We start from the raw sequence: 21053 nt of genomic DNA on the forward strand, positions 1-21053 counted from the left end.
GTAGGAAATTCCCCTAGGGTCCTGATAGGTGTGGCCACTGGGCGGTCCATCTAAAACATTCCTGGCTACTGGGAGCTGAGAATTAGGAATCAGGAGGGGAGGGGGCATCTACAGAAAGGAGGAAAGCTGTGTGTTCCCTCAGTGTCCCTGGTCAGAGCGGGGCTGGAATAAAACAATGAGAGGGAAAAGGGAGGCTGGGGCAATGGTCTATGGGATCTACTAGCAATGGGGGGCAGGGACTGCACTGGTGGACTCCTGGAGAGCTGAAAATGAGACTGGGCCTGGTTGTGAAGAGCCTGAGGGATGGGAAGATGTATAGTCGTCCTACCTGCTTCCCTGGTCAGAGGAATGTGAGGGCTCCCAGGTGTGCTTATATATGTACTTTTGAGACAGTCTGGGCTGGCCTGGGACTCAGTACTAGATCAGGCTGGCCTACACTCACTGAATTAAAACTGCCTGCCTTTGTCTCCCAAATTCTGAGGACTGTAACACCTCCCAAGGGACCTTTATTATTTAAATGAATTTTCTAAATCTGGGGCTTCCCTGTTTTGTCCCTCAGCCCTCTCCTACCACCGTTTCTCCCTTTAGAACAGTTTGTGTTAGCTGCCAGGATGCCACAGCTTCTATTTTAAATGTATGAAGGGAATGAAGAGAACTAGTCAATTACTTCTGCATCATAACGTGGTGGCTTAGAACAGCAGCCGTGAGTTGGCACCCAGTTCTGTAGAGTGCAAGCCTGAGTAGCTCCTCCTGGTCCTGTATGTTGGACCTCACAAGACTATAGTCATGGTCAGCTGATGGCATTCTCATGAGGCTTCCTCCACTTGTTGGCATTCAGTTTCCTGTAGCTGTAGAATCCATAGAACATCTATTTTCCCTCTGACATCCCATTTTAATGTTATTTTTTAAAGATTTATTCATTTATTATATATAAGTACACTGTAGCTGTCTTCAGACACACCAGAAGAGGGCATCAGATCTCATTACAGATGGTTGTGAGCCACCATGTGGGTGCTGGGAATTGAACTCAGGACCTCTGGAAGAGCAGTCAGTGCTCTTAACCGCTGAGCCATCTCTCCAGCCCACTAATGTTATTCTTTTACATCTGATATTTTGCCATGGTTTGTGGGGGTTTTTTTTGTTTGTTTGTTTTATTGTTTTTGTTTTATACTCTTAGTTTCTTTGATAGTTTCCTATGTTGCTTAGGCTGGCCTTGAACTAGCAATACTTGTACTTGCACCACACCTGGAAGGAAACTTTTCAACTATTTTCATAGAGCAAAATTTTTAAAGTTTTAAGCAAAGCATGGTGGTACACCAGCCCTCTGGAGGCAGAGGCAGGTGGATTAAGTTCCAGGCCTGCTAAGTGCTAAGGCCTAATTTTTTTTTTTTTTTTTTTTTTTTTTAGGTCACAGTGAGAGTGAGAAAAAAAATACAGGCATTTTTCATATATTCCCCGTCTCTGTCTCACACATGCCTGCCTGGCCTTCTCCAGTATCAACACCCAATAATGTTCCCATGATGAACCTAAACTCAGACTTCTTTATCTCTCCAAGTCTATAGTATACGTAGGTTTTCACTGGTATCCATTATACAAGTATGGAAAATGCTGTCTCTTACTGTAGTGTATCACAAGGTACTTTAAACTACCCTAAAAACAGTTCTTCACCTGTTCACCTCACACTTTTTTTCCTTCATATTTTGCCTTCTTAAGAGTGCCACATAATTAGTATCATTTGTAGGTGGCCTTTTCCGGTTAAAATGTTAATTTGTCTCTGGTCTTCTCTGCTCTAAGTAGTGTTCTGTTGTCAGGTTGAACCACAGTTCGTTTGTTCACCACCAGCTTATACAGTTGAGAATCAAGCTTCTGTAGAAATCCATGTGTCTTTTTTTTTTTCCTTTTTTTTCGGAGCTGGGGACAGAACCCAGGGCCTTGCGCTTGCTAGGCAAGCGCTCTACCACTGAGCTAAATCCCCAACCCCCATGTGTCTATTTTATGTGGAGAGACGTTCTCAGTTACAGTGAGCATATACCGAGAGGCATGAAGGACTGACTGTGCAATGAAGTGCATTTAGTTTGTGACAACTTTACTGTCCTTAGAGTGGATATCCGGCCACACCTTGAATCCATCTAGTACCCTCCCTAATCAGCTAAAGTTTTAGCGGGGCAGCTGCAGGCAAGGTGGAGCAATAGAATCTCCTAGCTAGTAACTGTACTGTTATGCTAAACAGACCCCTCCCTCTGAGTTTGGAGCCCTCCTCCCCTCCAGTCTGTAAAGGCATCTCCTTTGTTCTTAGCTCTTTCTGTCCGCAGCTTCCTCCTTCGTAGGTGGCCAGAGTTACTAGAGGACCTGGAAAGGTTATTTCAAACCTCCACCAACCGAGAGCTACTGTCCTTCCACGTCCTCGGAGCAGCGTGTGTGGCCAGTTTTCTGAATGGTACCTCAGTATTTAAGGCATGCTTCTCTGATGATATGAATTTTTTCATTTGTGTATGTGTACTGTCAGCTTATCTTTCCTGACAAGGTGTCTTTTAGCTTTCTCTCAGTTTGTATTATTTTCTTGTTGATTTGGGTAACAGTACCTGATCAGGTAGGTCTTATGCAAGTGCTTTTCCTAGTCTGTGGACTCATTCTTCTAACAGTGCCATTTGCAGAACCAGTTAGTCTCTTTTAAAAGCTGAGGCTGGCCTTCAACCCCTGATCTTTCTGCCTTTGCTGCACAAGTTTGAATTCAGGCATGTACCATACATACCCAGATTAATTTTATTTTAAGGAAGTCCCACGTGTAAGTTCTTTCTGGTGGGGCTTAAACATTTAGTATCTTATCTAAAATATCCCAGGTCATGGAGGTTCTCTGCTGTGTTATCTTACAGTTCTTGGGGGTGGGGGGTGCATTTGTCAGGTGTGTATGTGTGAGGATAACTTGCAGGAATTGTTTTTTTCCTCCCATCAAGTGGGCTCCAAGATCAAATTCAGGTCCTCAGGATTGACAGCAAGTACCTTTACCCCCACCCTAGCCATCTTGCTGGCCCTTTAGTATTTTATGTAAGCCCATTTTGAGATAATTATCTTGAAGGGTATAAAGTCTGTGTCAAGGTCTTGTTGTTGTAGTGATGACATTTTCCACCACCTTGTGACTATCTAGTTCCATTTAAATAGGGTCTCTTCTCTGTTGTGTTCCCTTTGTTCCTTTGGCAGAGATCATTTGAGTGCATGCATTGCTGTAGATCTGGGCTCTCTGCTGTGCTTAAATGTTCTTGTGCCAGTCAGTACTGTGGTAAGGGATGCCCATTGGATATTCTTTGAGGACCGTGATGGTTCTTCTGGGTCTCTTACCTCTGTATACAAACTTTGATTCAGTTTGTCATAGCTACTAAATAACTTGGTAGGTTTGTCTTCTTTTGTTGTTGTTTTGTTTTGTGTTTTGGGACCAAGTCTCACTGTGTAGCTCCTACTGGCCTGGCTGGAACTCACAGAGGTCTGCTTGCCTCTGCCTCCAGAGTGTTTTAAGGGCTCACCTGAGAAAGCAGGCCTTCCTTATTCAGGAAAACCTTCCTTCTGATTGATAGATTCAGATCTCATTCTGTATGCACAGTCTCCTCCGCCCTGTGATACAATAGACAGGAACCAGTACCTTTCTTATTTAGCACCTTGTTCACAAAAGGACAGATGTAAGGCACACCAGAAAGCCTTGGAAGACATCTTAGAATTCCTCCTATCACAAAAACAACGTCACAGAGCACTTGCTGAAGTGTGGATGTTGTATTTATAGAAGATAAAGGGGGATTATGTTCTGTAGAGATGTGGGGGGTCCATGCTTGAGGCACCCCTTCCCCCAGGAACCAGCACACGATGGTATAGAATAGAATAGTATAGAATAGAGTTTATGTGGGGCATCTCGAGGGAGTTAAGAGGGTAGCAGGGCAGAGAGAGAGAAGAGTAGAAGAGAGAAGTAGAGGCGGGCCATGAGCACGTGGAGGGGAGGGGGAGGGGAATGGGGAGAGAAGGGACAAAGGGGGAAGAGGGGAAGAGCAAGAGAGTGAGGAGGGGCCAGCAGCCCCTTTTAGAGTGTCGGGCACACCTGGCTGTTGCCAGGTAACTGTGGGGTGGAGCTTAGACAGAATGCTAACATCCCCCGTTTGGGTTTAATTAAAAAAGAAATTAGAAAGATGAATGTGGAGCAGGAATAGGGCGGTCGTGGTCTTTGACTGCTTCCTGCTTGTCTTGGCGACACGTGTCTCTAGGGAACCTGGAAAAGTGGGTCTGGGGTGTTTGTCCAGTCTAAGGAGAGTGGCTGTTTCCTTGTTGTCCGGGGTCTGTGGAACCATCTGAGGAGAGGTCAGGAAGAACAGGTCCAATAGAAGTGTCTGCGTCTGTGAGGAGGTTGAACATCTGGAGGTCACTTCTCTGGAGCTGTCCTGGGTGTAGTAAGTGCCTGGACTTGACAAGATGCTGAAACACATATATATTTATTATAGGTAGAGAATAAGAGTAATTGCATTTGGGAGAAAAGAAAATTTTCTTATGTGTACATTTGAAACCCAGAGGAATCCCCTTTGGAATAGGTAATAAGTGGGAACCTTAGGCAGACGTACTTATCTGGGTGTAGTCTATTTGGTCTGAGTGGGTTTCTTGTAGCTTATAAGTTTACAAAAGAGATAACAGCATGAGTTAACAACATAAACATTCTCTAAGATGAGCTTTTTGTGGAGCAGAAGGAACAAGAATGCGTGATTACAGTTGGATCATAGAGTGGTGAGTTTAGGTGAGGAAGTAACCGATTACATCTGTGTGCTCACGTCTAGTGCTGAACTAGTTGTTAGAAACTGCGTCTAGAGGTCTGTTTCTTAGTGTTAACCTTAGCTGTCGGTGTAGTCAGAGGTCTGGGGAGTAACCTAGCAGTCGTGTATTATTAAACATGACAGCGCCCATCAGCCAACCATTCCCCGTGGGCTCTGGTCTTCATGACAACCTGGGCACAGTCAGTCTGGCGTTCAAGCCCAGAAGATGCAGAGCTTTCTCTGTGGAATGATACGCGTGACATGAGAAATGACTTGCCTTGATTTAGATAAATCATTTGACTGACCCCACCTTTGCATTCCCGAATGGTACAGAATGTCTTTGCATGCCTGACCAGTGCTCTTCCAGTGGGCTGTCACATCAGACGTCTACGTTTTATTTAAAGAAACTAAACTCAGGAACATGAAGACATTTGTGTACCTGGTGCTTAGTTTGTTTAGATCCTGTTAGTCTCCAAATTCTGCCAGTTGTTGTTTTGGTGTTTAAAGACAGGGTTTTTCTGTGTAGCCCTGGCTGTCACTCTGTAAATCAGGCTGGCCTGGACTTGGTGATTCACCAACTTCTTTCTTCCCAGTGCTAGCATTAAAATCATGCACTACCACCGACCTTCAAATTCTGCATTATTGTGTCAAATATATATCCTATTGATAGATTATTTCTATGCCGGTAAAGTGAGCCAGTTTAAGACAGATTAGATTATATGTGATAGGTTATTTATCTGCCATTGGTGAAATGAACCAATTTAAACCAGATCCGATCATATTAAAGGCAAAGTTTTTGGGAAGCTGCTCTCAGGCAGGCAAGTTCGCTGGCCCCAAGGACCGGGGCTACGGGAGTCACCATGGGGAAAGGTGGGGGGGGGAGAAAAAGAGAAAGGGGTGTATGCACAGAGAAAAGGGGGGTGCAAAATGTCTGGATTCTATAGGAAGGAGCCTCTGGGAATGGGCAGCCCAGGGACTGGGAAGTTCAGGGTTGGGGGCAGGGTATGCCAGGTGGGGAATGAGGAATGCTGGGAGAACCTAGAGGACAGGTCCGCTTTGATATGTAAAATACGCACCTCAGTCTGGAGAGCACGTCGGTCCTCCTGTCGGTCCTCCTGCCCTCCGTCTGCTGAGTCCTGGGATTGTGTGAAACACCCCACTCTGGTACAAATACTTTTACTGCAACGTGTAAGAAAAGCTGTCTGTTTTTTGTGTGCTTACTCAAGACCAGCCATGTAGTAGACAGCACAGCTGGATAAGATGGTGGTGGGCCTTCAGAGGCAAAGTTCCACATGTTCCCCACAGTTGATCTTCTTCCTGAAGGATCTGAGATTCAAGCTCATTTTACTAAACCATTACCCAGTATAATTATTTGATAAATACCAGTTTGTTTGCTATTTATAATGAATAAAGTCCTCTCTAACACGGGAATTCAATATATGACTTCGGACATTGACCAAAAATTATGATTAATTTTATGAAGGTACTTTATCTTAAACTCTACGTGGTTTTGAGGCAAGGGGGAAAGTAACTATTGCCCTGTGTTTAGACAGCACTGTTAGAGGTTAGAATCCCTATTGCAAGGCCTGTGGTATGGCCCAGTGAGGGGGAAAGTTCCCGTATTCATATTCTTTCTAATGTTCTGCTAAATACTGAGGAATTAGCAATGAGATAGATCATGCAGGAGGGGAGATCGGGTAATGTACAGACTTGTACAAATTATCTGGATGGGAGAAGGGTTAGCGTGCAAATAGGTGAAGATAGACTGGTGTGAACACACGGTTAGTTCAGGTAAGTGTTGATGAGCAAGGCAGAAAGCTTTCCCTGCTCAAACCAGCAGCTCTGTGAAGTGACACGGAGTGGGGGCGGGGATGTTGTTACTTGCGTTTTAGTCACAAGTCTGACTCTGACCCTTAAGGCAAAGCAGATCACCATAGTTTGAAGCTTCTACATGAAGAAAGTGGAGAGGGTTTTGGTTGGTTGGTTTCCGTTATTCTTTCATTTGGTTTTGAGTTTCTGTCAGGTTTCCATGGTGTTTTGTTGAGAAAAGCTAGACTGAAAACACTGGGCAGTGGTGGCACTCCCCTTTAATTCCAGCACTGTAGGGGCAGAGGCAGGTGGAGCCCTTAGACATAAGCCCCTATCTACAGAGTTCCAGGACAGCCAGGACTAAACAGAGAAACCCTATCTGGAAAAGCCTAAATAGAAAAGAAAGAGAAAGAAAAGGAAGTCATGTGATTTTGATTCTCCAGCATGAATTAGTCTCCTCCAAAGAGGGTGGAGATCTTGTTAGTACTTGATGCTTAAAGAAATATGCAACATGGGATTTTTACATATGAAAGAAGGTATTCATAGATGTTTTAGCATGTGGTCTTTACCTCCAAAGTTAGATCTGATAATTAACCTGAGTAATAGGTAACATGGATTAAAAATTAAGTTATCCTCTTCAGGGAGGCTGCTCATAGCTGGAACTCTTCTGTGACTGGAGAATGTTGAAAATGTACTACTCGTGTCCTAATCAACTTTTGCCTTCTTCTATTTTCTTTGTGGCACTAGCCGAAAAAGAAGAACATGTCTGCCTACCAGGTATTCTGTAAGGAATACCGGGTAACCATTGTGGCTGACCATCCAGGTATAGGTAAGAACCTTTCTGAGTTTGGGGTTTTTGGTTTTTTTGTTTTGTTTTTACTTTCTACTCTCTGAAGCAGGGCATTTGATTATTTGATCACTGGGCACCTTCCCCCTATAGCATTAGAATACAAATTGAAACCAGCTGCAGTGGCCCATAGTCCCAGGAAGGCTGAGGCTGAGGCTGCGGCCACAACTGAGGCTCAAACAAAAGACAAGTGTATTTCCTGAGTTCTGCACATCCTTTAGTTTACCGTGTGTGTGTGTGTGTGTGTGTGTGTGTGTGTGTGTGTGTGTGTGTGTGTGTGTGTCAGTGTGTGTGTGTCTGTGTGTCTGTGTGTCTGTGTGTGTGTTACCTCCATCAATTGCTCTCCTCATTTTTATTATTAGAATTTTGTTTGGTTTTGTTTTCTATTATATAGCTCTGGCCATTCTAGAACTAACTTCCTGTGTAGATCAGGCTGTTCTTGAACTCACAGAGCCACCTGCCTCTCCCTGCCTGGGATTAAAGGTGCACCACTGTGTCTAGCTCTTCCTTATTTTTTGTTGAATTTTATGTATTATTTTGTCTGCGTGTGCACATGCATGTCAATGGCGGTCAGAAGATAATGTGTAAGATTGAGTTCTCCAAACCATGTGTGTGATCAAACTTGGGTTCATCAAGCTTAGTGGTCAGTATCTTTACTCTCAGAGCTTCATCTTACTTTTTGAGGCAGGGTCTCTCATTTAGCCTAGAACTCATCTATTCTGGCCTAGAGGGCTAGTGAACTCCAAGGTTCCTTGTATTTCTGCAGTGCTAAGATTCTAGTCGTGCACTGCCACAACTGACTTTTACATTCTTGTAAAATTTTGCATTTACAGTTTTGGAGAATCTGAATTCAGATTGTTGGAGTTACATGACAAGTACTATACCATAGAGCCATCTTCCTAGTGCGTATTTCTTAACCATAAAAGAGGAAAGTATAAAGTAACCTCTGGGCTGGGAAGACTAACCTAAGAAGATCACAGGTTTCAGACCAACCAGGGCTGTACAGCAAGATCTTGTCTCAAAGGAAACAAATGAAAGGGGACTGGATAGCTCAGTGGTTAGAGCACTGACTGCTCTTCCAGGGGTCCTGAGTTCAATTCCCAGCAACCACATGGTAGCTCACAACCATCTGTAATGAAATCTGATGCCCTCTTCTGGTTTGTCTGAAGACAGCTACAATGTACTCATATAAATAAAATAAATAAATCTTTAAAAAAAAAAAAAAAAGATTCCCCAGTTTAAAAAAAAAGAAAAAAGAAACAAATGAAAGAGCATGGGCATCCTGGGCATCCTTGCACATGCACATGCAAACATGCACGCTCTTTCCAAGAGCACAGCCTTTTCCCTGAACTCCCTGTGTTGGTTCTTGTCTGTGTAAGCACTTAGATGAGCAACCTTACACAGTTCACTTTATGCCACAGTCTCCTTGGGTTTATGTAGAAAATGGCTTTCCACTCTACAAAGGTGCTGTGAAACATTAGGCATTGCCAGGCATGGTGTGACAGCCTTTAATCCCAGCGCTGAGGAGGCAGAGGCAGATGGATCTCTTGAGTCTGAGACCAAGGCCAGGGCTGTACAGAGAGACCCTCTCTCAGTAGATGAAAAAAGAAAAAAAAAAGAAATTTGTTCCACCAATCCCTTTTCTAGTGTCTGCTTCCCCAGACTTCTATTTTCTTACAGTTCTGTTTTGTTTGTTTGTTTCTTCTTTTAACTCTTTTATATCAGATTTTGGGGAACTTAGTAAAAAATTGGCTGAAGTATGGAAGCAGTTGCCAGAAAAAGACAAACTGGTAAGTATATTTCATTACGTAGTTTTCATTTTGTTTTACCTGCCAGTCACACAACCCTCAAACAGTGAGAAAGAAGCAGTAGCAGTGGTTAGTAGAGGACATGGCCACTGTCGTTGTCAGACTGTTCTTGCTATGAGGAGACTGACTTTTTCTACTGTTGTCTACCTTTTGTCCCCAAGCCAGACTTAAATAAAGTAAAAAGATCCGAGTTGATTAAAATATTTCTAAAAGAAAAAATCTAAAGTTGCAGCGCCAGTCAGGCATAGTATTAGGAACTGGAGAGCATCACCTTCTAGATAAGAAAAGCCATCAGATTCCTTTAGCCAGACTCTGGATCTCCATTCTCATCTCCATTAGAGGTCTACTCTATGAAAAACTAATATGATTGATCTCAAATCTGTCTTAAAAAAACAAAAAGAAAAGTCACAGACAGACAGTTACGTGATTCGTGCAGTCACATCCCAGCCAGTGTAAGTGGTAGTTATGGTGTCTTAGGATTCATTGCCAGGAAGTCACTATGACCAAGGTAACTCTTATAAAGACAAACATTTAATTGGGGCTGGCTTACAGTTTCAGAGGTTCAGTCCATTATCAACATGTCAGAAAGCATAGCAACTGGCCGGCATGGAGCTGGAGAAGCCATGGGTCCACACCTTGATCTGGAAGCAGCCAGGAGGAGACTATCTTCTGCGTTGGGTGGGCTTGAGCCCTACTTCAAAGCCTGCCTACACAGTGACACTTCCTCCCATGAGGCCACACCTCCTAATAGTGCCACTTCCCATGGGCCAAGCATATTCAAACCACAAGAATTATCATTCTTTTGAAGATTATCATCATTTAAAGAATGGCTTTTTTAGATAGATAGCTCTTTTCTACCCAGATGGTTGTTGATAGCTTGCTGTTTTCCATTACCAGGCAGGTAGAGAGGAAGGTTAGGCACAGGACATTATTAGGTTTTCCACTGTATAATGTACATTTAACCTTAAAGTATTTCAACAGTACTGAGACTTGACCCTTAGCACTGAGAGTGGATGCTTGTAGCCCTGCATTTAAGATATCAGCTCATCAGCCTTGAAGCCACTGTAGTGAAGCCACAATCCAAAGTTACTATTTGCCCCCTCTCCAACCTTCTCCTGGCTCCTTGCTCCCTTTGTTTCCTCTTTTGCCTGTTTAACTCCCCGTGATCTGTTGCAGACCTGTTTTAACTCTGTGATCTGTTGCAGATCTGTTTAACTCTCTGTGATCTGTTGCAGATCTGGAAGCAAAAGGCTCAGTATCTGCAGCACAAACAGAACAAAGCTGAAGCCACAACTGTGAAAAGAAAAGCGTCCAGTGCAGAAGGCACCATGAAAGTCAGAGGTAGCAGACACTTGTCTCTTCTGCTTTGCTAGAAGGTTGGGAGAGCAAGCAGCTTATAATAGAAGTGGGCCTTGATGTCTAACTAAGTATTACTGAATGTGGCAGGCTGCATAAAAGTAGTTCAGATTTAGAAACTAAGAAGTCATGGAGTTGACTGTAAGGATCCAGAATCTAAGGCAAAGACTGGGCCTTCCGCCTCCGCGTAATCCAGCAAACAGGAGAGCAGCAAGTTCAAGCCAGCCTGAGCAGTACAGCAAATAGACAAGTCTAGACTCCACTGAGACCCAGAGAGTGAGTGTTAGAACCTTTGTGTGTCGTGTGCATTCCCAGTCACACGTGCACACATGATGTGTTTTTGTTTTTCTCACAGCCTTTTAATGACCACAGCTAGGGCTGGAGAAACGGCTCAGCTGTTGAGCGCATTAGCTGTTCTTGCAAAGGACTAGGGTTCAAATCCCAGCCTCTGACTTGTTCACAGCAGGCTATAACTCCAGTTCCTGGGGCTCCGCTGCCCTCTCCTGACCTTTGTGGGAACTGCACACATGTGGATAGGGTAGCTGATGCTACAGTTTCAAGAGGGAAAATAGTCATTACTGTGACACTGAAGGCCATAGGTAAATTTCCATCCTCTCTTCTCAGCTTCTTCTGTGGGAATACTTTCACCCCAAAAGAAGTCCCCACCGACCACAATGCTTTTGCCAGCCTCACCAGCCAAAGCTCCTGAAACCGAGCCCATTGATGTCGCCGCTCATCTCCAGTTGCTGGGAGAGTCCCTCAGCCTCATTGGACACCGCCTGCAGGAGACAGAGGTGAGCACAGCGCTCATCAGCAGGGCTCCTGTTTCTTATATTATTTAGATCCGTGTGTTCGTTTAACAAGCCACTACTTTACCTAAAGTTATGCCATGGAACCCACAGTGCGCTAAAAAATTTCTAAAGATTTGCAAGTCTGTCCATCCGTTCTCAGACATTATGGTTATACCATTCAGTAGAAACAGTGTTGCTGAAAGAAGTCAAGATACCTGTCGCTAGGTTTTAAAAATTCAGCAGAGGGCTGGAGAGATGGCTCAGTGGTTAGAGCACTGACTGCTCTTCCACAGGTCCTGAGTTCAAATCCCAGCAACCACATGGCGGCTCACAACCATCTGTAATAGGGTTGGATGTCCTCTTCTAGTAAGTTTGAAGAGAGCAACAGTGGACTCACATAAAATAAATAAATCTTTTAAAAAGACCTACAAATTAATGTTAAAAAAAAAAGTTAGCTCAGCCCCCTAATCCCAGAACTGAGACTGAAACAGATTTCCTGCAAGTTCAAGATCAACCTGGATTATACACTGAAATGCTGTCTCAAAAACAAATAAAATAAGTAAACCCAAGTAAATTAAAATGCCATGAAAATCTTAGTGAACACCCTGGTACTTTCTAAAAGCAGAATTGTTTAGTGCATTTTGTGTAGTTTGAAATGTCAGACAAGATTATACAGAGAGAAGAGGTCCCAAAATTCTCTGAAAATCACAGCATTCAGAAGCCAGAAGCAGGAGGATGATCTCAAGTGTAAGGTCAACCGGGGCCATATAGTGAGACCCTACCTTTGTGCTGTGGAAAAGCTCACAGGGCTCAACCTACACCAAAAACTACAGGTACCTAAGGACTGCTGAGAGCAGAAGAAAGTCTTCCCAGGGACAAGCATACCAATTGGATATCTTAACACTAACGGGTCAGCTCTGAAAATAGACCAATAACATACAAACTGAACTGTTGTGGTAAATATTCAAAAACCTTTAAACCTCTTATCCCATGCCAATGCCCGCAACCGTGGGGCCGCCTGGCACTGTGGGTGTCTTTCTCTCAGCCGCTCCACACTGCCCCCAAGTACTCTAACTCGGGTGGTACGGGGGCTGTTTGTTCCAGTGCAGCACCTTGCCACGCTGCTTTCTAGTGTTAGTTCCAGCGCCCGTGGGGCCAAATGGAACTAACCATAATTTATCTCTGATTAGTATCTCTCCCAGAGACTCTCTGCTAGCCTCAAACCCTCTGGTCCCAACTACCGGGTAAAATCAGGGCTTGAGAAGTCCAGGCGTGGGCTGGCCTATCACGGCTCCCTGCCATGGACTCCGCTCACATTCACAACAATCAGTGAAATCATGAGTCAATAAACTGTAATTTATCAATCAGATTTACATATTAAATTCTCAATCCACAATACAACCTCACAGTGAACCCACAACCAATTGATAAAGATATAAGCCGCCTACCTAGATGAGATAAATTTGCCTACAGAAATCCATCCCAGCTACCTTGGCAATTCAAGACCACCCAGATATGGGTCATTCTCTGTCTCCACCTTCTCTTCCTCCTTCCCCTTCTCTGTGCCTTGCAAAAGCTTTGCCCCTGTCCTGTTCAATCGTGGCCTTGACCTAACTTGTACCAGCCCTTACCTGTATAATGACGTCACCTACACTGAATAGGTTATATTTATGTGTTTAGGAGAAAAGCACTACCCCCCATATGCATAACAACAGTTAATGACTTTTAAAAGGCCATGAATTTGAAAGAGAACGGAGGGGAACTTGGGAGGGTTTGGTGGGAGGAAGGGGGGGTGATTGTATTACAATCTCAAAAGATGAAAGATGTATGTTCACCTTAAATCTAAATCCCAGCACTTGGGAGGCAGAGGCAGGCAGGTCTCTGAGTTCAAGGCAGCTTCTACATAATTCTAGGGCAGCCAGGCTACATAGAGTTTCAAAAAACTGAAAGAGAAAAAGAAAGTGGGGTGGGGAAAGGCACAGCTGCTCTCCAACGTCACAGATTTAGCCCCACAGCCGTGTGGTGGCCTGCAGCTGTCCCTAGCACCAGTGTCAGGGCATCCAAAGGCCCTCTTTAACCACGCACAAACTTGGGCCACAGACACACAGTCTTTTGGTGTTGTTTAATTAAAGTCAAAGGAAGAAAAGGATGCAGACAGTAAATGGACCTGTTCTGTGCATGTAGGTTGTACAATGCTGTGTACCTGACAGGAGTCTATACTTCTGAGCTTTAATTCACTTCTGACGCTTCTGCCCCTCAGCTAACTCAGTGCTGGGGCAGCTCAGTTCTCAGCTGGGAGACTTCTCAGCAGAAAGTTAATGTATGCCACTGAAGACATTTTAAGTTAGACAGTGTAGAAATATAAAGGCTAATGACTTGTTTTTTATGCAAAACCTAAATTGTCATTCCACAGACAAAATGGCAAAAGCCACAGGTGTTGCATCTGTATCTGAGTTCTTTGGCTGGTTTCTAAAAAGGCAGCAGGTGTTGAAAAAAATGCATTCTTAAACATATTCAAATACCTAGATGGGTAAAAGTATTTTCAGAATAAAATAACCTGCAATCTTTATTGTATTTTTGCATTTAACTATTATTATATTTCCTTAAGAGTTGAAAATTAAAGCTTTATGCACCATTCATTGTCCACATTTTCCCAAATAGTTCTTTTTCATTTGGCAGAAACTTTTGAGTTCCTTAGGAGATTATTCCAAGAACTTGTGGAAAAATCTAAGTGTCTATTTGCTGTCTTCGGATGCTTTTGCAGTCTAATTTGAAAGGCAGTTTTATGTGATTGACAGCTTACACACACATATAAGAGCTGATTCGAGAGTCTGTGTTACAGCACAGGCTCCAGACACTCAGCTGCATGTCTAAAAGCACAGGGCCGGCCTCTTCAGGAATAGCGATGCCTCGGTGTTGACCTGGTACCTGAGGTGGCTACGACAGCTACAGCCCATGCAGATACAGATACAAGCAGATAGCCATGCGGCACGGACGAGGTTACATCATGCTATTCCCACAGCACATGCAGTTCAGATGGGAATTGAGGCTGAGCAGTGAGCACATCTGTAACTCTAGAAATGAAGAGGGGAAGGCAGGAGGATCACGAATTTGAAAGCAGCAGCAATAGCAATACATAAGAACAAATAGTAGCAAACCCCGTCCTGCCTCCAAATCCTGAGCAACCATCACAGAACGGGAAACTGCATTGAAGGGTGGTACCATAACCAAAAGGGGAAACTGCATTTAAGGAGTGGTGCCATAACCAGACAGGGAGAGTTTGCACAGTCGGTTAGCCCTTACCATTTGTACCAGCCTTAATAAAACATTTCATGTGCCAAGACATTCACCCTTTTACAGCAATGCAGGATTGGTGGCTTTTAATACGCTTCACAGTTTTGGACCCATAACTATCTCTAAGTCATTTTTGTTACTCTAGAAAGTAACTTCAAGCCCATTAGCAGTTGTTTCTCATTGTATGTTTGTGTGTACGCACACATACACACACAGTACATAGTGTACCAGTGAGTAGTACAAAAATGCAGTGTCCATTGGAGGCCAAAGGAAGGCATCCATTTCCTTGAAGCTGGAGGCACAGGTAGTTAAGAACTACCATGTGGGGGGCTGGGGATTTAGCTCAGTGGTAGAGCGCTTACCTAGGAAGTGCAAGGCCCTGGGTTCGGTCCCCAGCTCCGGGGGGGGGGGGGGGGGGAACTACCATGTGGGTGCTGGGAATCAAGCCCAAATCTTCTAGAAGAGCAGCCTGTACTCTTAATTCCTGAACCATCTCTCCAGTCCCTTGGCTTTTATCTAATACACAGCCTAGTAGATATGTAACTTAAAATAGTTGAAGTTCAAATATATGTCACCTAACATGCATACCACACTGAGAATACTGATTTACATAGTTCATTAATGTAGACATTGAATATCCGAGCCTCGTTATCACAAATTTACACAACTTTCAGTACCAAAAATAGAGCCAAACTGTCCTTCCCCTCCCGGAGCAGCTCTCCTGTGCTGCTCTTCGTAACTACAAGACTGTTACAGAGTGTCACCTAGGCATTGTACATGGAACTGTAGTCCTACTGCTAGGGGCCTGACTCAGTGAGAGAAAGAGTGAGCAGTGTGCCAGCTTAGGGAAGCCAAAGGCCTAGAAGGAAGGGTGTGGGTTAGAGAACTAGAGAGAAAAGTTTCGAACAGAGACAGCACATGCCTGTTACCCTGGAGTCTTTTGCAGAGGTCCATTGAGGCTTTAGGCTCCCAGCCCTACTTTAAACAGGTCTCAAGATGACTCTTCCTGCTTAACTGTTGAGGCGGAGGCATACAGCACATAAGGTAGGAAGACGAGACGAAATGTCAACGCCAGATGTCTTGGTGGACACTGAGGTATTTGTAGTTCCTGCTCGGGAGCTTCAGGGGAGTTTTTGAGTAGGGAGGGTGATTAGAGTCCCTGTTGGCCTTCTGAGCACATGTATTTCATGTAGCGACTGTAAGAGACGAGTATTGGGGAGAACGTACAACAGCAGTGCAGTGTACAAGCCACACACACAAATGGTTATTGAGATCTTACATGGGAGTGAATTCCAGTAGCCTGGGGGCCCAGCCTCTCACAGATCCTCTGCTGTCTACCCACACTGCTGTCTGTTACTGTGTGTTATTGAGAGGACATAAAAGAGAGTTGAACAGAAGAGCGACTGCGTGTGACTTAGTCGTCTGCTTTTCTTGCAGGGCATGGTAGCAGTGTCCGGAAGCTTGTCAGTGCTCCTGGACTCCATTATCTGTGCTCTTGGCCCTTTGGCATGCCTGACCACACAACTACCTGAACTGAATGGCTGTCCTAAACAGGTCTTGGTGAGTGTTGTTGTTGTGATGGGGGTGGTGATTTCCCTTAACTTTTGAGGGCTGGAGCCTTTGGGAGCCAGAAAGCCTTACCTCAGTGAGCACTGCCAGCCACCACTCATGAGGCCATGGCGCTCCTATTACATACTGTCCACGGCACGTGACACTGTGTTATCAATCATTACATACTGTCCACGGCACGTGACACTGTGTTATCAACTGCATGGTCTCAGGGAAACTAGAAAACATGCCGTTCCCGAACAGTACTTTGGAGAGAGTAGTCCTACTCACCCCGTGAGGGCAGCAGCTGACAGCAGCATTGCTGGTGTGTCTGGTCCATTTCTTTCCCATCTCTCCCCTGAGCATGACGCGTCTCAGGAACTGCAATGAGGTGTCCCGCGGTTGAGCCCTTTCTCCTTGTTTGCAGTCAAACACGCTGGACAACATTGCATACATCATGCCCGGACTGTGACCTCCAAGAAGCCTGGGACAGAAGACTGTCTACCCCTTCGTTTATGTATATATGACTGTTCCAGATCTTCCACTGACCTCTGGGTGTAGGTTTTAAATTTTTATATCTATATATACATATATAATGTATAGTATATACATAGGATTATAACTACTTTGCTTTTAATAATTTTATGAAATGGCAAAGGTTTAGCTAAAAGGAAACTTTGGCATGAATGTGGGCTTGGAATTATTTTTTTGTGAAAAAAAAATCTGCCTTAAAAAAATCAGTGTAATTTGGGGACTAGGGGCTTATTCTGGGTGCCATATGTATCTCCTTGTAAAATGCTAAAATGTGATTTTTTTTCCAAGCTTGGGTTTGCCTGCAGACCCATCGCTGACCATTTGCCTTACCTGTCTTAGAATCAGAAGTGTAGTGAAGATCATGGGAGGAGGCCAGCTGACTACAGACTTTCCAACATGGGATAATCTGGGGGAGGTGGAGCTTAGGTGGACTGAGTAGGGGACTCATTCCCGTTCCTGCTAAAGAGGTATCTGTGTCTCCAGTTTTATTGTACCCACAGTACCACAGAGTCGTGGGCACCATCTATAGCCTCAGTGTGTGATTCTTGGCCACAGAAAAATAAATACCTTGGAGAAACCAAAGCTGTTGGTGCCACCTGTTGAACCTGCTTGTCTGGCCAGCAAGGCTTGGTGTACAAAACACAAAGCTGCCGTCTTTCACTGGCGGCATTGGGTGCCCACCAACTCCCGAGAGATTCTGCAGCTTAGCTGCCTGGTGGCTCTTGGTTCAGCTCTGGTTCCCCTGGTGGGTACTTTGTGCTCTGCATTCCACACGGAGCTGGACCACAGAGAAGTCCTTGGTTCTCAGTAGGGTTATCTATATGTGTGTTTGAGTGTATATTTTAATTATGTGTATTTAACTCTTTAGAATTTCTTAGATTTTAATTTATCCTGTAAATTTCTGTACATATAATTTAAAAACAAGCCTCCAGCAGCAGGAACATGTGGAGCATACAGATTTGTCATTTCTTAATGTCTGTCTAAAAGCCTCAAGTCGTCCATATGTTTAGGTGTTGTGACTCAGAAAGGAACTTCATGGCCCTCAATAATGTTAGGAAAGTGAAATAGAAAGGAATGGCACCATTCTAACTGCCCTTATTCCCAAAGAACCAGGCCTGCTTCCCATCAGAGAGAAGATATCTCAACACTCCAGGGTTGTTTGGAAATGTGGTGAGTTAGCCAAGCTTTCTTCCTCTGGCCTGGAAGAACATGGCAGCATCACTGTAAACCTCTGGGGACCATGTAGCCAGCTGGCATCCTAGGTAACACCTTCCCATAGCCCGACTGCTGTCACGGCCGAGCTTCTCACAGGAGTTCTGGAGGCTCTGTCCCCATCTCAGCTCAGAGCAGTGCTGAGATGTAATCTGAGAAATGGAGACAGGAACAGGAATATGTGGGAACTGAAATCAAGCAAAGCAGAAATTTAAATTTGAGTTAACATGTCAGAACCTCCTTTGAACCTGCAGAAGTTTGCTGTGAGGAACGGCACCCAGGAGAGGCCAAGGAAGGCATGTATCGTTTAGGAAGCAGCCAGTCCTCCATTGCCCTTGCTACAGACAGTTGTGAACTCCTGAGGAGAACGGGCTTTTTCGTGTTTGTTTTCCTCTGAAGCCTAGCCCTGTTGTATTTGTATTAAAGATTTGTACACATTTGTATAATAATCTGTACCTTGTGGTATTTGGTACTATTAGAGGAAAAACTTTGGATTCAGGCCTTCTTGCTGTTTTTATATCATTGTTTTATTTTGTTTTTTAAATAAATCCTAGTGGTTTGATCCAAATCCTATTACAGTTGTATAAAGAAACAAAATTTTGTACTTATATTAAAGATCTCATTTTTAATATTTATAGTCCAGTCTTAGCTGTCTTTTCCCTAATTGGGCTAGTCATAGTTGCTATAAAATTGTAAAACCTGTCATTCACTCTACTCTACCCTAGCATTTCTCTAAAAGGGCGGGGGGTGGGGGGGGTTGAAGAGATGGTTCATTGGTTATGACTATTTCCTGCTCTTGGAAAGGACCCAAGTTAGATCCCAGCATTCATTCAACCGAATGTAAGTCCAGTCCCAGAGGATCAGTCACCCTCTGTGGCCTCCTTAGGCACAGGCACACAAGTGCATACACCCACACAGAGGTACACACCAAACATAATTAAAATTTTAAAGTTTTTAAACCAAAACCTGAAATAAAGGCCAAGTTACCACATTCCTATCGATCCTGAGCCATGCAGCCCTGTGTCTCAGGTTGAACACACCTTATATGTAAAGGCTCTCAAATATCACTTTCTTATATTATAAAAGGAGAGAATCGGATAAGTGTGGCTCTAGTGCTTGGCAGATGAAACCATATACAATATGTTATTGGCCTACATCAAGAAGTATCCATCAATCTTTGTCAGGGTTGCATGAAAATCCTATGCTAAAAAGTAGTTCATATCCCAGGATCTTTCCAGAGTCTTGTCTATTTAAAAAAAAATGGGGATGTGATGTCACCTCCTTGTCTCTGAGTCTACAGCCATGTGGCCTGACGTGAATGTGTGCTAATACTATGAACACTGAAATATGGAAATTTGGCCTTTCATGGCTAAGGAAAAAGTTAATGGAAATACAAGATGTTAAAAATCATAAGTAGCAAAACACGAATAATATTAAAGGCTGCATGTTGTAATGTACATACACCTTTAATTCCAACACCCCTGAGATCTGAGTTTGAAACCAGCCTTGGGAGACTGTGTCCAAAAAAACGGGATGCAGAGCATTGGCTTTTAATGTGACAAGGTCCTAGGATGAGCCCCAGCCCTGCCAAAAATGGAAGAGAGGAAGTGAGATGTCCCACGGTACTTGTTTAATCTCAAGAGATTAAATGTGAAAGAATCAATTCCTCGTAAGTTTCGATCTGACACATACAGGATTTTTAAAAATTACAAATTTAAAACATAATGCCTGGCACTGGAGAGGTGGCTCAGAGGATAAGAGCAATGACTGCTCTTCCAGAGGTCCTGAGTTCAATTTCCAGCAACCACCTGGTGGCTCACAACCATCTGTGATGGGCCAGTGCCCTCTTCTGGTGTGTCTGAAGACAGCAACAGTGCGTACTCATACATAAATAAATAAATCTAAAAAAAATTAAAAACATAATACAAAGATACAGCAAGGAAGAAGCAACCATCGCGGAATGCCTGTTGAGTGATTTTCATGTCATCTCAATACTCTGAAAGCATTACATTATGGATATTGGTCGTCCCACCACCACCTTTACAGATGAGGGGAACAGGTAAAGAAAAAGCACTTTTCTGGTTTCCCAAGAGCCAAGGTGGATGAGGTGGCTTACCAGGTAAAGGAACTTGCCACAGTATGTTCAGTTCATTCTCTGTCTCAAAGGAGCACAAACCCAGGTCCTTGCCTCCTCTTTGGCCACAAACGAGTGGCTCCTGGAGCAGGGAGACATCAAATAGAAATTTCGAGTCCGACTTGGACAGGAGGCTATCGTCCTTAGGGCTTGGTCCCCAAGACTAAAGGCTAAGACGCTAATATTTTCGTTATCTTGCGTAACCTGACCCAGGTCTTTCCTTGGCCAGAGACCCAGTTTCCGGATGTGAAGACTTCTAGGCTCCACTGCGGCGCACATAGAAGTTTCGGGGGCGTGGCTTAGGAGCCAGCTCTCCCAGGCCCCGCCCTGGTGTGGCGTCAGCCACTGCCGAGGGGCAGCCCGGTAGGGGGCGGGGCTCGTGGCTGCGCCCCAGAGCCCCCGCCTGCCGGCACCTCCCCGCGGGCCGGCCAGCGGGTCACGTGACGGGTCGGCGGCGCCGGCGGTTGCTGTCACCTGATTCTGGGAGCTGGTGGCAGTGGTAGCCGCGGCAATGGACTTTCTCCTGGGAAACCCGTTCAGTTCTCCCGTGGGACAGCGGATCGGTGAGTCCCGGGAGCCGCGTGCAGTCCCGCCCCTGTGTGCCGCTCTGGCCTCGGCCCTGGGACCTGTCGGAGTCCACAGTCAGGGCTGGGAGGAGGGAGGCTAGGCTGCGAGGCTGGCGCGGCGCTCTGGGCTCCGCCTACCCTGTGACTCCCACCTGATTGACAAGAGCACAGACCAATCGGAATTCTTATATGGGGATTGATGCTTGATGTAACCAATAGGCAGGAGAAGGAGACAGTTCTGGGCGGATGTGGCTCAGCCAATGTGTGCGTGCTGGGGTCCAGAGTAGAGGGAGAAAGTTTGGGTTAAAGGGACTGCTGTGGTGAGAAGGCGTTGGGCCGCGCCACCGCTGGGCGCGCGCAGGCTTAGAGCCTC

General features: G+C 44.7%; 2 protein-coding genes and 1 long non-coding RNA gene across 18 annotated transcripts in view; 2 read left to right on the top strand and 1 right to left on the bottom strand.

The window, feature by feature from the left end:
* Nucleotides 1-18617, top strand: part of Hmgxb4 (HMG-box containing 4) — a 38644-nt gene extending 20027 nt beyond the window's left edge. For all 5 annotated transcript variants that reach the window (NM_001415031.1, NM_001415032.1, NM_001415030.1 and 2 more), the window contains 6 exon segments: nucleotides 7338-7419; nucleotides 9163-9227; nucleotides 10481-10586; nucleotides 11226-11395; nucleotides 16124-16246; nucleotides 16662-18617. In NM_001415031.1, the coding sequence (NP_001401960.1) occupies nucleotides 7338-7419; nucleotides 9163-9227; nucleotides 10481-10586; nucleotides 11226-11395; nucleotides 16124-16246; nucleotides 16662-16706 (591 nt within the window). In that variant the 3' untranslated portion in view covers nucleotides 16707-18617.
* Nucleotides 3748-20821, bottom strand: LOC102556139 (uncharacterized). 5 transcript variants are annotated; one of them, XR_015643536.1, is made up of 6 exons: nucleotides 20097-20279; nucleotides 16526-16615; nucleotides 15609-15882; nucleotides 11295-11380; nucleotides 5858-6107; nucleotides 3748-4452 (listed from the first exon to the last, which is right to left on the bottom strand). It is a non-coding gene; the product is annotated as an uncharacterized LOC102556139 (long non-coding RNA). The 5 variants fall into 5 exon arrangements; XR_015643535.1 differs by lacking the exons at nucleotides 15609-15882; nucleotides 16526-16615 and adding an exon at nucleotides 20589-20821 and having other exon boundaries at nucleotides 20097-20196; XR_015643538.1 differs by lacking the exon at nucleotides 16526-16615.
* Tom1 (target of myb1 membrane trafficking protein) overlaps nucleotides 20555-21053 on the top strand; it is a 33947-nt gene continuing 33448 nt past the window's right edge. For 7 of the 8 annotated variants that reach the window (XM_087594789.1, XM_087594790.1, XM_087594792.1 and 4 more), the window contains exon 1: nucleotides 20577-20677. Coding sequence is in view for 2 of the 8 variants with exons in the window: in XM_087594788.1 (XP_087450914.1) it covers nucleotides 20626-20677 (52 nt within the window). In the remaining 6 variants the exon portion in view is untranslated. 8 annotated transcript variants of the gene reach the window in all.

The sequence above is a fragment of the Rattus norvegicus genome, chromosome 19, assembly GCF_021556685.1.
Source record: "Rattus norvegicus strain SHRSP/BbbUtx chromosome 19, alternate assembly SHRSP_T2T, whole genome shotgun sequence".
Lineage (NCBI taxonomy): Eukaryota > Metazoa > Chordata > Mammalia > Rodentia > Muridae > Rattus > Rattus norvegicus.